General features: G+C 38.9%; 1 protein-coding gene across 3 annotated transcripts in view; it reads left to right on the top strand.

Annotated features, from left to right (window-relative positions):
- Nucleotides 1–14,205, top strand: part of LOC126336264 (E3 ubiquitin-protein ligase CHIP) — a 150,771-nt gene that overhangs the window by 117,619 nt on the left and 18,947 nt on the right. For all 3 annotated transcript variants that reach the window (XR_007564934.1, XR_007564935.1, XM_049999763.1), the window contains exon 6: nucleotides 1,376–1,492. Coding sequence is in view for 1 of the 3 variants with exons in the window: in XM_049999763.1 (XP_049855720.1) it covers nucleotides 1,376–1,492 (117 nt within the window). In the remaining 2 variants the exon portion in view is untranslated. The remainder of the gene's footprint in view (nucleotides 1–1,375; nucleotides 1,493–14,205) is intronic.

Genomic DNA, 14,205 nt, shown 5'->3' on the forward strand with positions numbered 1-14,205 from the left:
GAAGTATGTAGTCGATAGGAGTCCAGGGATTACCAGGGTGAGGAGTGTATTGGACTTAGGGGAGTGTTTCTGGAAAAGGCCAAGGGATTTGAGGAGGGACTGGTGATTGTGTTGAATTTCTGAAATAGGATAACTATGGAGCTTATAGGTGAGCATGACTTGGCAGCTGAAGGAGCCCATCAACCAGGTAATCCCTGTGGCTTGTAACCATAGTGTGGAGCCTTTTTCGGCAGGTAGTGTTATAAAGTCAGGATCAGTTTTTAGGCGGTGGTTTGCAGTTCTTTCTGAGGATTTGACATTGGTTTTCATGTAGAGGGGTTTGGGGCTAATAGTGAGGGGAGGTTTTTGAGATTATGAAATTTTGCTATCAGGGGATGATTCAGTGCAATTAGGGGTGGATTATGGTTAAAGGGAGTAAAGTAATGCAGAGTTCAGTATTCATTTTGAGTTGAGTGTGATTGGTAGTGTTGGTGGCAAAAATAGGTTTCCACTGATAGGACTGCGAGGAGGAGAGGTGGTCTACAAGAAACCCAGCATGACTGAATTTGAGGAGGAGCCATATTGTTGTTGTTCCACCATATGTTTTCCATTGTTTGCAAACTTAAGTTGAATATTCACCTACAATTGTTAGGACAGGACAGTTGGTCAGTTGTGGCCTTGTTGAAGGAACCATCTCAGTATTTGCCTTAAGTGATAAAAGAAATTAGGATGGCCAGACACAGTATGAACCTCCATCCTCTTTAATCTGAGGCCAGTGTCCTATAAATACAATCTTTGTGCAAATTTTGATTGCTGGTGTTCAACATGGAATCCTAGAAGAAATTTACCATTACTCTTCTTCGTGGTCCTTACATTTATGTAACCTCATGCAACACCCTGCACAGGCCTTTCTAGGCATTTTTCAGACTGTAGTACTGACCTGGATGCCTAGTCAAGCTTACAGTTGATGGATTCATGTTTTCATTACTGGAATATCTGTGTGGTATGTTTAAAAGAAGATTAAAGTACTCTGAAGAATAACAATTTCTGGCCTATATCATTCTGTATTTAATTTGTAGAATGTTGCCTCAGTAGATCACTGTCTTCTATGGTGCTTGTGAAATTCAGCCAAATTGACTTCAACTGTAGAAGCCTATCATTATACATTAGTGTAAGATCTTTAATTCATTTAGAAACAAATGCAACATTTTAGATTATGTTTGGATAACCACACTCTTAATTCATATAAACAAATTATCTATCCAGATTCTGAAACTATAAATTTGTTCATTTATAAGCGATGCTGTTTTCGCCACTTTTATTACTCTTGTGAAGTTTATGCCACATATGTTATATGTGAAACCTGAGAATTATGTCTAATAGTTTAATTTTACAGAAGCGGGATGTTCCTGATTATCTGTGTGGAAAAATAAGCTTTGAGATCCTTCGTGAACCAGTAATCACTCCTAGTGGTATAACTTATGAGAGGAAAGATATAGAAGAACATTTGCAGGTAAGCTAGTTCTGTATTACTAAAATGTATTTTATTAATTAAATCTTTCAAGCAATATAAAACCATTATTTGAATAGATGGTTAAAACTGGAAAGGTGGAGGTAGACGGAGAAAGAAAATGAAGGCTGTTAGTGCAAAACAAAAATGCCAGAAATATCAGACCACAGTACTACACCATTAATAAAGAGGGAATGATATAAATAATTATTCAGTAAATACAAGTTAATACAGAGCTTGGTAACTTTCCTTGATGAACGTTCTTTCTGATAAAAAGATAAATTAAATTGTACAGTGGAGCATAAGATATCAGAATGATGCTTGTGAGACGTTGTCAGCATAAGCTATGTACTGTAAATTGAATGTGTTAGTATTTATACAAATTGCAAAAGAGCTCATAATATTTGCAGTGCCAGAACTACCTTTCCTGGAAGTCTGAGAAAAACCAAAGATGAAATATTTTCCAAACTGGTGGGCAAGTGATGAAAGTTATTTCAAGTACAGCCTGAGAAAGGATGGATAAATAGAAATTACCAATTATTTTTCCTTAGTCATCTCTCTTGTGGATTTACTACTGATGTAAGTGCTCTGCTGTTGTTGTCTACATTACCCACAAGATGAGAGGATAATGTCTGTATTCATGGGATAAATGAAGCAGTTACCATTGCTGTTCCTGAATACACTATGTCGTAACTACTGTCAGGCATTTCTGTTCCACAACTACACAGAGGTTATTAAAGAGATTCTTAAGAATATTTCCTCACTCAGGATAATCTACTGTGCAAACTAACACATTGATTAGCACATGGGATTTGCATTATCTGAGACCGGGCATTTCAATTTATGTTTATCAGATAATTTCCTTAAATCAGTTTGGATGATCTCTGAAAACAGAATGTGTATTACCATCTGAGATATATTGATTCTCAGGTTAACTACTAAATAACAACTCCTCAGATAAAAAGATTTTTCACTGTATTGTCATCAACAGGGTTCCTATGACCATGTCTTTGTTCACTGTCTGGTTATGTTGTTAATGGAAGCATGATGTGCTTCCTTGCTTGGAGACCACCTTCACAAAACATTTACAGACTGTTCCAATTGATAATTTTCATCCTGTTACAGATTGAAAGACTTGTTTGGTTGTTTCTATCTGGTGTGTGTTATTTCAGATGGTGAGCAAAAGCTAATGCTTGTATCTGTCAGTACAACTGTGAGGTTTGTTGTTGTTGTTGTTGTGGTCTTCAGTCCTGAGACTGGTTTGATGCAGCTCTCCATGCTACTCTATCCTCTGCAAGTTTCTTCATCTCCCAGTACCTACTGCAACCTACATCTGGTCTCCCTCTACAATTTTTACCCTCCACGCTGCCCTCCAATACTAAACTGGTGATCCCTTGATGCCTCAGAACATGTCCTACCAACCGATCCCTTCTTCTAGTCAAGTTGTGCCACAAACTCCTCTTCTCCCTCCTCATTAGTTATACGATCTACCCATCTAATCTTCAGCATTCTTCTGTAGCACCACATTTCGAAAACTTCTATTCTCTTCTTGTCCAAACTATTTATTGTCTATGTTTCATTTCCATACATGGCTACACTCCATACAAATACTTTCAGAAATGACTTCCTGACACTTAAATCTATACTCAATGTTAACAAATTTCTCTTCTTCAGAAACGCTTTCCTTCCCATTGCCAGTTTACATTTTATATCCTCTCTATTTCGACCATCATCAGTTATTTTGATCCCCAAATTGCAGAAATCCTTTACTACTTTAAGTATCTCATTTCCTAATCTAATTCCCTCAGCATCACCCAACTTAATTCGACTACATTCCATTATCCTTGTTGTGCTTTTGTTGATGTTCATCTTATATCCTCCTTTCAAGACACTATCCATTCCGTTAAACTGCTCTTCAAGTCCTTTGCCGATCACAATGTCATCGGCGAACCTCAACATTTTTATTTCTTCTCCATGGATTTTAATATCTACTCCGAATTTTTCATTCGTTTCCTTTACTGCTTGCTCGATATACAGACTGAATAACATGGGGGACAGGCTACAACCTTGTCTCACTCCCTTCCCAATTGCTGCTTCCCTTTCATACCCCTCGACTCTTATCACTGCCATCTGGTTTCTGTACAAATTATAAATAGATTCTTGCTCCCTGTATTTTACCCCTGCCACCTTCAGAATTTGAAAGAGAGTATTCCAGTCAACATTGTCAAAAGCTTTCTCTAAGTCAACAAATGCTAGGAACGTAGTTTGCCTTTCCTTAACCTAGTTTCTAAGATAAGTCGTAGGGTCAATATTGCCTCACGTGTTCCAATATTTCTACAGAATCCAAACTGATCTTCCCTGAGGTTGGCTTCTTCTAGTTTTTCCATTTGTCTGTAAAGAATTCGTGTTAGTATTTTGCAGCTGTGATTTATTAAACTGATAGTTCGGTAATTTTCACATCTGTCAACACCTGCTTTCTTTGGGATTGGAATTATTATATTCTTCTTGAAGTCTGAGGGAAATTCGGCTGTCTCGTACATCTTGCACACCAGATGGTAGAGTTTTGTCAGGACTGTCTACTCCCGGCACTTTGTTACGACTCAGGTCATTCAGTGCTCGGCCAAACTCTTCACGAAGTATTGTATCTCCCATTTCATCTTCACCTACATTCTCTTCCATTTCCATAATATTGTCCTCAAGAACGTCGCCCTTGTATAGACCCTCTATGTACTCCTTCCACCTTTCTGCTTTCCCTTCCTTGCTTAGAACTGGATTTCCATCTGAGCTCTTGATATTCGTACAAGTGGCTCTCTTTTCTCCAAAGGTCCCCTTAATTTTCCTGTAGGCAGTATCCATCTTACCCCTAGTGAGATAAGCCTCTACATCCTTACATTTGTCCTCCACCCATCCCTGCTTAGCCATTCTGCACTTCCTGTCGATCTCATTTTTGAGACGTTTGTATTCCTTTTTGCTGCTTCATTTACTGCATTTTTATATTTTCTCCTTTCATCAATTTAATTCAATATTTCTTCGTTAACCAAGATTTTCTACTAGCCATCATCTTTTTACCTACTTTATCCTCTGCTGCCTTCACTACTTAATCTCTCAAAGCTACCCATTCTTCTTCTACTGTCTTTCTTTCCCCCATTCCTGTCAATTCTTCCCTTATGCTCTCCTTGAGACTCTGTCCAACCTCTGGTTCTTTCAGCTTATCCAGATCCCATGTCCTTAAATTCCCACCTTTTTGCAGTTTCTTCAGTTTTAATTTACAGTTCATAACCAATAGATTGTGGTGAGAGTCCACATCTGCCCCTGGAAATGTCTTACAATTTAAAACCTGGTTCCCAAATTTCTGTTTTACCATTATATAATCTATCTGATACCTTTTAGTATCTCCAGGGTTCTTCCATGTATACAACCTTCTTTTATGACTCTTGAACCAAGTGTTAGCTATGATTTGGTTGTGCTCTGTGCAAAATTCTACCAGGCGGCTTCCTCTTTTGTTTCTTACCCCCAATGCATATTCACCTACTACGTTTCCTTCTCTCCCTTTTCCTACTGACGAATTCCAGTCACCCATGACTATTAAATTTTCATCTCCCTTCACTATCTGAATAATTCCTTTTATCTCATATTTCTTCAATGTCTTCATCATCTGCAGAGCTAGTTGGCATATAAACTTGTACTACTGTGGTAGGCATGGGCTTCGTATCTATCTTGGCCACAATAATGCGTTCACTATGCTGTTTGTAGTAGCTTACCCGCATTCCTGTTTTTTTGTTCATTATTAAACCTAATCTTGCATTACCGCTATTTGACTTTGTATTTATAACCCTTTATTCACCTGACCAAAAGTCTTGTTCCTCCTGCCACCAAACTTCACTAATTCCCACTGTATCTAACTTTAACCTATCCATTTCCCTTTTTAAATTTTCTAACCTACCTGCCCGATTAAGGGATCTGACATTCCACACTCCGATCCGTAGAATGCCAGTTTTCTTTCTCCTGATAACGACATCCTCTCGAGTACTCCCCGCCCGGAGATACGAATGGGTGACTATTTTACCTCCGGAATGTTTTACCCAAGAGGACACCATCATCATTTAACCACACAGTAAAGCTGCATGCCCTTGGCAAAAATTACGGCCGTAGTTTCCCCTTGCTTTCAGCTGTTCGCAGTACCAGCACAGCAAGGCCGTTTTGGTTAGTGTTACAAGGCCAGATCAGTCAATCATCCAGACTGTTGCCCTTGCAACTACTGAAACGGCTGCTGCCCCTCTTCAGGAACCACACGTTTGTCTGACCTCTCAACAGATACCCCCCCGTTGTGATTGCGCCTACGGTACGGCTATCTGTATCGCTGAGGCACGCAAGCCTCCCCACCAACGGCAAGGTCCATAGTTCATGGGGATAGGTGCTGTGAGGTAACGTCAAAGTTTTTTACCTCCCGCCTATCATAGTATTTGCAGTGGATCCTGATACAGTTTGGAATTCTTATGTGATGGTCTGGATAGATGTCTGCCTATCACACATTACGACCCTCTTCATCTGTCGGCGGTCTTTCAGTCAATAGACGAGGTCAGCCAGTATGCTTTTGTGCTATAGGTTTCCCTTCATGTTTCCACTTCACTGCCACATGGGAAACAGTGGACCTAGGGATGTTTAGGAGTGTGGACCAGTCTTGCGTACAGACGTATGACACAAGTGACACCCAATCACCTGACCACATTCGAAGTCGGTGAGTTCCTCGGAGCGCCCTGTTCTGTTCTCTCGCGATGTCTAATGACTACTGAGGTTGCTGATATGGAGTACCTGGCAGTAGGTGGCAGCACAATGCACCTAATATGAAAAATGTATGCTTTTTTGAGGTGTCTCAATACTTTTGATCACATAGTGTACATACATACAGGTTACTTTTAGGTTAAGGAATATGATCCATCATATTTTGTTGTAATTTAAATTGTAAGTGCACTTATCCATTTATTTTACATTGTGTGTGACCTGTGGCTGCCAACCAAAATCAGCCAGAGGTGTAAATTAGTACACAATGTCATCTGTACATTTACACATGACATGGTATACTATTTTCGACCCGTGGCTGATTTTGGTTGGCAGGTCCAGGACACACCCAATATAAAATAAAAGGAAATTTCCACTTAACAATTTAAATGACAGCAAAATCTTATTTATCGTATACCTTAACCTAAAAATAACCTGTGAGTATATATTTCAAGAAAACAGTGAGAAACTGACTAAGGATGCAACAGCTGTGGTGAAACATGTTTAGGTGATAAAACAAAACAATAATATGTGTAATTGCAAAAAGTTGTCAATTCTGTCATCACTGACCAGCTGAAAGGTGACCACCTCTTCTGAACAAAGAAATGAACTCACCCAGCACTTTTGTACAAAAATTGATCACTGCACATCAGCCACCATATCCTGCGTGGACTCTACTGTAAGATGATGTGTGATTAATCCCCCCCTCCCCCCTCCAATCCCCCTCACCCCCCCCCTCTCTCTCTCTCTCTTTCTCTCTCTCTCTCTCTCTCTCTCTCTCTCTCTCTCTCTCTCTCTCTCTCTCTCTCTCTCTCTGTGTGTGTGTGTGTGTGTGTGTGTGTGTGTGTGTGTGTGTGTGTGTGTGTGTGTGTGTGTGTGAAAAGCTCAAGTTATGAACTCATTTCATGTTGCAATATGTTTAATCCAACCTACAACCTAGTCCACAAATAAAATTTGTGTTCACAGTGTAATATAATTGATCATATGATACTCTGGTTATTAACGCGACTACTTTTTGGTTAATTTTTTGTTCAGTTTTGTCTCTCACTGTGACACATCCATGATTTATTGCCAAACAGCTTTTCTTTCCCTACACAATTTGTGTATTACTTTTTTGGTATGATACTAGGGAAATGAGTTTTATTAAAAAGTAGTAAGAATTACTACTATTTTTTATCAGTTAATCTTCCTGTGATTCATGCAATTTATCCCATTGCTTAACAAATTTTACATCCTCTTTTATTCGTAGGCCTGCTATTTACAACATTGTAACTTGCTGATGTTACAATCTGTTTTTAGCCGTCTGGTAATTGCTCTTAAATTAGTAATTAAGAGCAAATCAAAATATTAATTTTATTGTTGCAGCATGCACTCTGAGAATCCAGATGTGTGAACTGGATTTGAGATACAGTAATGCTAGATCTGTTACATTATATCCCACTCAGCAAACTGTCGCAACACGAATTTATGAAAGAACAGTCATCTATTTCCTCTACAGAGATGCTAGTTGTAAGTGAATGTGGAAGGAATCCTTCATTGCAAAAGAGAAGTAGCAAATTACAAATTATGGAGATTTGTACACAACCTGTAGCACATGTGTAAGAGGAACACAGTAGGGTCATTCCATGCCAATTGGTCTAGAGGTGCCCACATCACCATCACAAATTTTGATGAAATTTCCTATGAATAATTGCCCATGATGCCGGTGGACTGTGGTAAAGTTTCACGGTCATGAATTCAGTACTTCAGAGGTAGAGTCACTTGTGTAACCCTGTATCGCTATCGTCAAGAATGCAACAATGAGTTTTTGTCAGCAGTTTTTTAGATGTAATGTCTCTGTTAATGTATTTTGAAAGGAAACAAAAGTAGATCATCCTGTATACCTTTTTGCGCTCTATGAAGTGAAATAATAAAAACAATTTCCTGAGTGATTTGCATATAGATAATTTGCAGCAGTCGCCCAAAAATGCAAATGTTTGAAAAAAAAATTGAAAATTAGCTTTTTATAACTGTGGAAGTAATTGCTGAAACTTTTCTTGTGATAACTTGTAAATACAAAGTATTAGAAAATAATATTTCGTTCTTCTAGTGCTTTTCAATAATTGAAAAATTGAGGGCAAAGATAGTGGTTTTTGTAAAAATGACAAAAGGCTGTTTTTGGCCCACTTCTACAAAAAGAGTTTTCTACAAACTCTTTTAAACTACACTACTGGCCATTAAAATTGCTACACAAATAAAAAATCCAGATGATAAACGGGTATTCATTGGACAAATATGTTATGCTAGAACTGAAATGTGATTACATTTTCACATAATTTGATGCATAGATCCTGAGAGATAAGTACCCAGAACAAACACCTCTGGCCGTAATATCGGCCTTGATACGCTTGGACATTGAGTCAAACACAGCTTGGGCGTGTACAGGTACAGCTGCCCATGCAGCTTCAATATGATACCACAGTTCATCAAGAGTAGTGACTGGCGTATTGAGATGAGCCAGTTGCTTTGCCACTATTGACCAGACATTTTCAATTGGTGAGAGATCTTGAGAATGTGCTGGCCAGGGCAGCAGTCGAACATTTTCTGTATCCAGAAAGGCCGTACAGGACCTGCAACATGCGGTCGTGCATTGTGCTGCTGAAGTGTAGGGTTTCACAGGGATTGAATGAAGGGTAGAGCCACAGGTCGTAACACATCTGAAATGTAACGTCCACTGTTCAAAGTGCCGTCAATGCGAACAAGAGGTGACCGAGATGAGTAACCAATGGCATCCCATACCATCGCGCCGGGTGATACGCCATTATGGCGATGACGAATACATACTTCCAATGTGTGTTCACCGCGATGTCGCCAAACACGAATGCAACCATCACGATGCTGTAAACAGAATCTGGATTCATCCGTAAAAATGACGTTTAGCCATTCGTGCACCCAGGATCTTCGTTGAGTACACCATCGCAGGCGCTCCTGTCTGTGATGCAGCGTCAAGGATAACCACAGCCACGGTCTCCGAGCCGATAGCCCGTGCTGCTTCAAACGTTGTCGAACTGTTCATGCAGATGGTTGTTGTGTTACAAACGTCCCCATCTGTTGACTCGGGGATCGAGACGTGGCTGCACAATCCGTTACAGCCATGCGTATAAGATGTCTGTCATCTTGACTGCTAGTGATACGAAGCTGTTGGGATCCAGCACAGAGTTCCGTATTACCCTCCTGAATCCACCGATTCCATATTCTTCTAACGAGTCATTAGATGTCAACCAATGCAAGCAGCAATGTCGCGATACGATAAACCGCACCCGCGATAGGCTACAATCTGACCTTTATCAAAGTCGGAAACATTATGGTACGCATTTCTCCTTCTTACACAAGGCATCACAACAATGGTGAACTGCTGTTTGTGTATGAGAAATTGATGGGAGACTTTCCTCATGTCAGCCAGCACGTTGTAGGTGTCGCCACCGGTGCCGACCTTGTGTGAATGCTCTGAAAAGCTAATCATATGGACATCACAGCATCTTCTTCCTGTCGGTTAAATTTCGCGTCTGTAGCACATCATCTTCGTGGTGTAGCATTTTTAATGGCCAGTAGTGTATTTTCATTAGAAAGACCATGTTCTAAACCACCTCAAAAACTAGATTTGGCTTTGCAATGCAACCATATAAGGCCGTAAAAAACAATGACAAGATGGAAGTGCACTGAAAACGAGCCAATATTTGACTGGTACTCAGATTAAACCTGACATTTATCATTATGTTGTACAGTTGTTTTGTACTGTCTTGGGAAGACAATATCAAAAGTCTTGGTGAGTAGGAAATTAGATAAAATCCTATTAATTTAAAAAAAAAAAACTTCAAAACTTTTGTCACTACTCATTGTGACATTGTCTTTTTCTGTTGTAGCTACAGAATCAAACTGGTTGTAAACCCCACAGTTCAGCTGTGCATTACCAAGGCTATGGAGATGATGAGAGTACAATTATTACATAACACTTGTGGCACACATTGTATAAATAGTCCGTATGTTTATACACCACTGTCAAATTGTGTACGTTTGGTGAAGTTCACAGCAGTGTTCCTGACCTTTTTTTGTATTGATTGATGTTATAGAGAATTACTAATATGTCTTTTTACTATGTAATGTGACTGAAGCGCTACTTTAATTCTGGTTTATGGAATACTTTTCATTAACGTAGTTTACAGTTAATGTGGAACAGAAGTATAGACATAAAAAATTGTGTAAATGTGTTGCTATGGTCCATGGTGGCTTAACCACTGTTGGTTCCTTTTAAAGTGAGGAAATTAGCATCCCCATCACCATAGGGGCTACACCCAAATGCTGTGCAACAACCTAAGGGCTTCTTTACTCAGGATCCCAGGCAGATGTTACATTTCTACAAGCATCAGAGGCCACAGGTGGAAAAGATCTCTTCAGAGTCCTGAGCTTATGTCTAATTCAAGCTACTTGAAATTTTTAGACGTTTATTAATATGCTGTAACTTTCCTGAGGAAAACTATACTACCAGCTATATGGTGTCACTGATGGGATTGTTTGGAAAGGAATTTTGATGGGACAGAACCCAACAAATTACACTTTAAAAAGTGATTTCCTCAAATTATTAGAACCCCAAAAGAGAGAGAGATAATGATTTTTATTGGATTCCTTGTTACATTAAATTTTTTTATAAGAAGAATTTTGTTTCAGGTTTATCCCACAGTTACTTTCAGAGATATGAAAAGCTAAACTTCACATTTATTTCATGCGTCTATTTTGTCAGTTGTCTTTGCTTCTAATTACCCACATGCAAATCACACAGGAATCCATGTTTTTTATTAATTCGCTTAAGAGAGAGCCCAAAATGTTGCACAAGTGACATAGTTTTGTTTCTTGTGAGAAAATATTTCCGAATATACTATGTTTCAAAGTTGCCAAAAATTCACTAGTGCACTGTCGATAGCTGCATAACGAGGTTAAACAAATGCTTAAATCTCTGAAAGCATTAAATTGGTGAAAGTAAAGCTTTTGCTGTGTTCATTGGGAATGTGTGAATGTTCAAACAAAATTTCAACAATATCCTTGGCGGTCATGCAATAAGGAATCTTCTCTGAAATTAAACCAATTGGTGTGGAATGTGCAAGATCCCCTTGCTTCTACTGTTATTACTCAGCTTAGCCACGAGTCTGTAGAGGGTGGTATATGTGACGTACAGTATAACTGGTCAGCATTTCCACCTGGAATTGTGAGTGTAAGTCGGAACTTCCTTGATCCGCCTTGGTGAGTTGTCGTCGGATTTCCTCCTACCTGTGCACGGTGCAGCTCTCATAAATGTCGTTCCGTGCAGATTCTTCATTGGCGCATTGGATGTCTCTGTTGGTGGAAGCTAATTATCTGGAACTTTGGGGTATCTGTTTACTCAAAATTAACATTCAGAATGCCTTAATATCACTTTTATTGCTATTACATCAATAATGAAACACTCATGTCACAAACTATGCGTAACTGAGAGCGTGGCTACCATCGAACAAGACAGGAAGAGCTCTTAATGCCGACTGTCGACTTTGGCGCACACTCCGTATCTCTTACTAGTTTCGTCATACTTCGTGAATTTCCGATCAAGTTTGTACTTACTAAGATATGCATTTGTTAATGAACGGGTGTGAATTTTAACAAGGCAAAATTATGATAAATAGTTTTAAATATCCAGAGGTTCCTCCTAGTATTCATGTTGTCATAAATGACTTTAATTATGAAATATAAACAAACAAAATCAGTGACTTTGGCGCCAAGATATCGGTACTTCCCGTCATGTATATTTCCCAGGCTAACGCTTATTGCTACGGTCCAGCGCCGAGCCCCACCCCACTACACATGACATGTGGTTGCTTCGTCACCCAGCCAGCCAGCCTGGGAAATACTCTCCGACTCATGGTCGGCTACGGACTACAGCACTTCCTAACTGTCGTGAATACATCAATAAGAGACAATAATTTATTAAAACTGGTAAAAATGTCTTCCTCATGTAAGAGGCACCTTACATATTCCCTCCTTTGTTTCTTTCCAAAACTGTGCTTTTTCGTGAGACAAAAGCGCAATTTTGGAAATAACAAAAAAGCAGTATTGCAATATTCTAGGAGTAGCCTTTACATTTTGGTCATCTGCCTTCTATTGAGATCCTTAACTTTTCCATTAACTCGGTATTTCTTTTTTTCTTTTAATTTTTTAAAATTTTAATTATAAAATTACTAATCGTTCCATATTATTGCTCTTTTATGTTGCCATATTATTAGAATATTTATTCCCATGCTCTCGTTATGAACACCTATACTTTTAGATAAAGCACAATAAATAAATGAATAATTGAAATAGTGAAAAGAGTATAAACATTTCCCAAATAACACCCATACAAAATGAATAACCAAGATACAAGACAATTTGTTATACAATTCAGTTTACAAAACATTAGATATACATTTTATGTAGTGACTTTTTCAGTAATTCGTGACTCCTGTCGAAGAATACGTCACCTCAACACTAAATAAGATGCTCGATTTTCGTATTAGCCGTATCGCCGCTTTTCAAAAAGTTACCAAGAGCGTTTTTTCTTTCATTCAAACGGACCACTATATACGTTGATGGTAAGCTGTATCTTCAGCACACTTAGAGACACAGCAAATATGCCCTATTTTACAGCACCAGGCTGTCCACTACACCACTGAACACTGATGGCTTTCTTTCGAACCAGTATTCACTGTAATCCCAAAGTTAGGGTTCTTCGATTCGCTGGTTCTGCTGGGATCCAGAAGCAACAGCCATTATCAGCTCTTCCCTTTTAGTTGATATTGCTTTGGATAGGTTTCCCAGATTCCTTGGTCAGCTTACAAGGCTGTCCACATTATGTCTCATCATTCATCAGTAAAATTACAATTGTGCATGAAACAGAAAAAGACTACTTTAGGCAGAAGAATACAATAATAGTTTACTACAGTTCCTGGAGAATCAAAAAACAAAGCTATAAAGCAATAATAATACTAAGATTTATGTACCACATTTCATTACAGTTCATCCTGCTGAACACCACTGTGTCAGTATGTAAGCCATCGTTTGTAAACAAAGTCATAGACACACTCTCATGACATCACTCTCAGACGCTAGGGCACTGACCCATCAGCTGTACTGGTCAGAGAATAGCTCATTAAAACCAACCGGTGCCTCGCATTATGTAACACCCCGCCTCTCATTCATCGACACTGGGTCATTCACCTACTGACCTACTCTCAAAGTAAATATTATGATTTCCTCATTTCCCTTATGTTTATTACAGATTTTTTTCCATATTATCATGTCTTTCTATATTTAATACACAAATAAGTTAGTTGCTCTCTCTCTCTCTCTCTCTCTCTCTCTCTCTCTCTCTCTCTCTCTCTCTTTTCGCTAAAGAGATATCTGCCTGGCACCTACTATTCATTCTCGTCAACTTATGAGGTTTCCCCCCTAACTACCACGATATCGTTTTACATCCACTATGTTGTAAATTCCTCTGACTACTTTCAACTCAGGTTGAGCCACTTCCATGACATTAGGGTGTGGTACCATACTTACCATATAAGGACCTTCAAAAATCTCATAAAATTTCTTTATTTCAGCGTCAATTTTGAATGATTTCCTGTGAGCTCTCCCACTACATATTCCTTGGTATAATATTCCTATCGTGCCTTACCTTCCGATAAGCCCCTTTTGCTTTCATCCTGCTTAACACTAACTCCCGTTTTTCTTCTAGAGTCACATGGGGTTTCAGTTTGAATGGTTGGCGCGGTTTGACTTTAAACTCATAAGGTTCTCCTTTCATTAACCCAGGTCTATTTGAAAATACTTTCTGATACTTTACCAGCAACTCTCCTAGTTCTTTTTTTGCACCTCAGTCTATATCATTGATATAA

Source organism: Schistocerca gregaria, chromosome 2 (genome assembly GCF_023897955.1).
Source record: "Schistocerca gregaria isolate iqSchGreg1 chromosome 2, iqSchGreg1.2, whole genome shotgun sequence".
NCBI classification, from domain to species: Eukaryota; Metazoa; Arthropoda; class Insecta; order Orthoptera; family Acrididae; genus Schistocerca; species Schistocerca gregaria.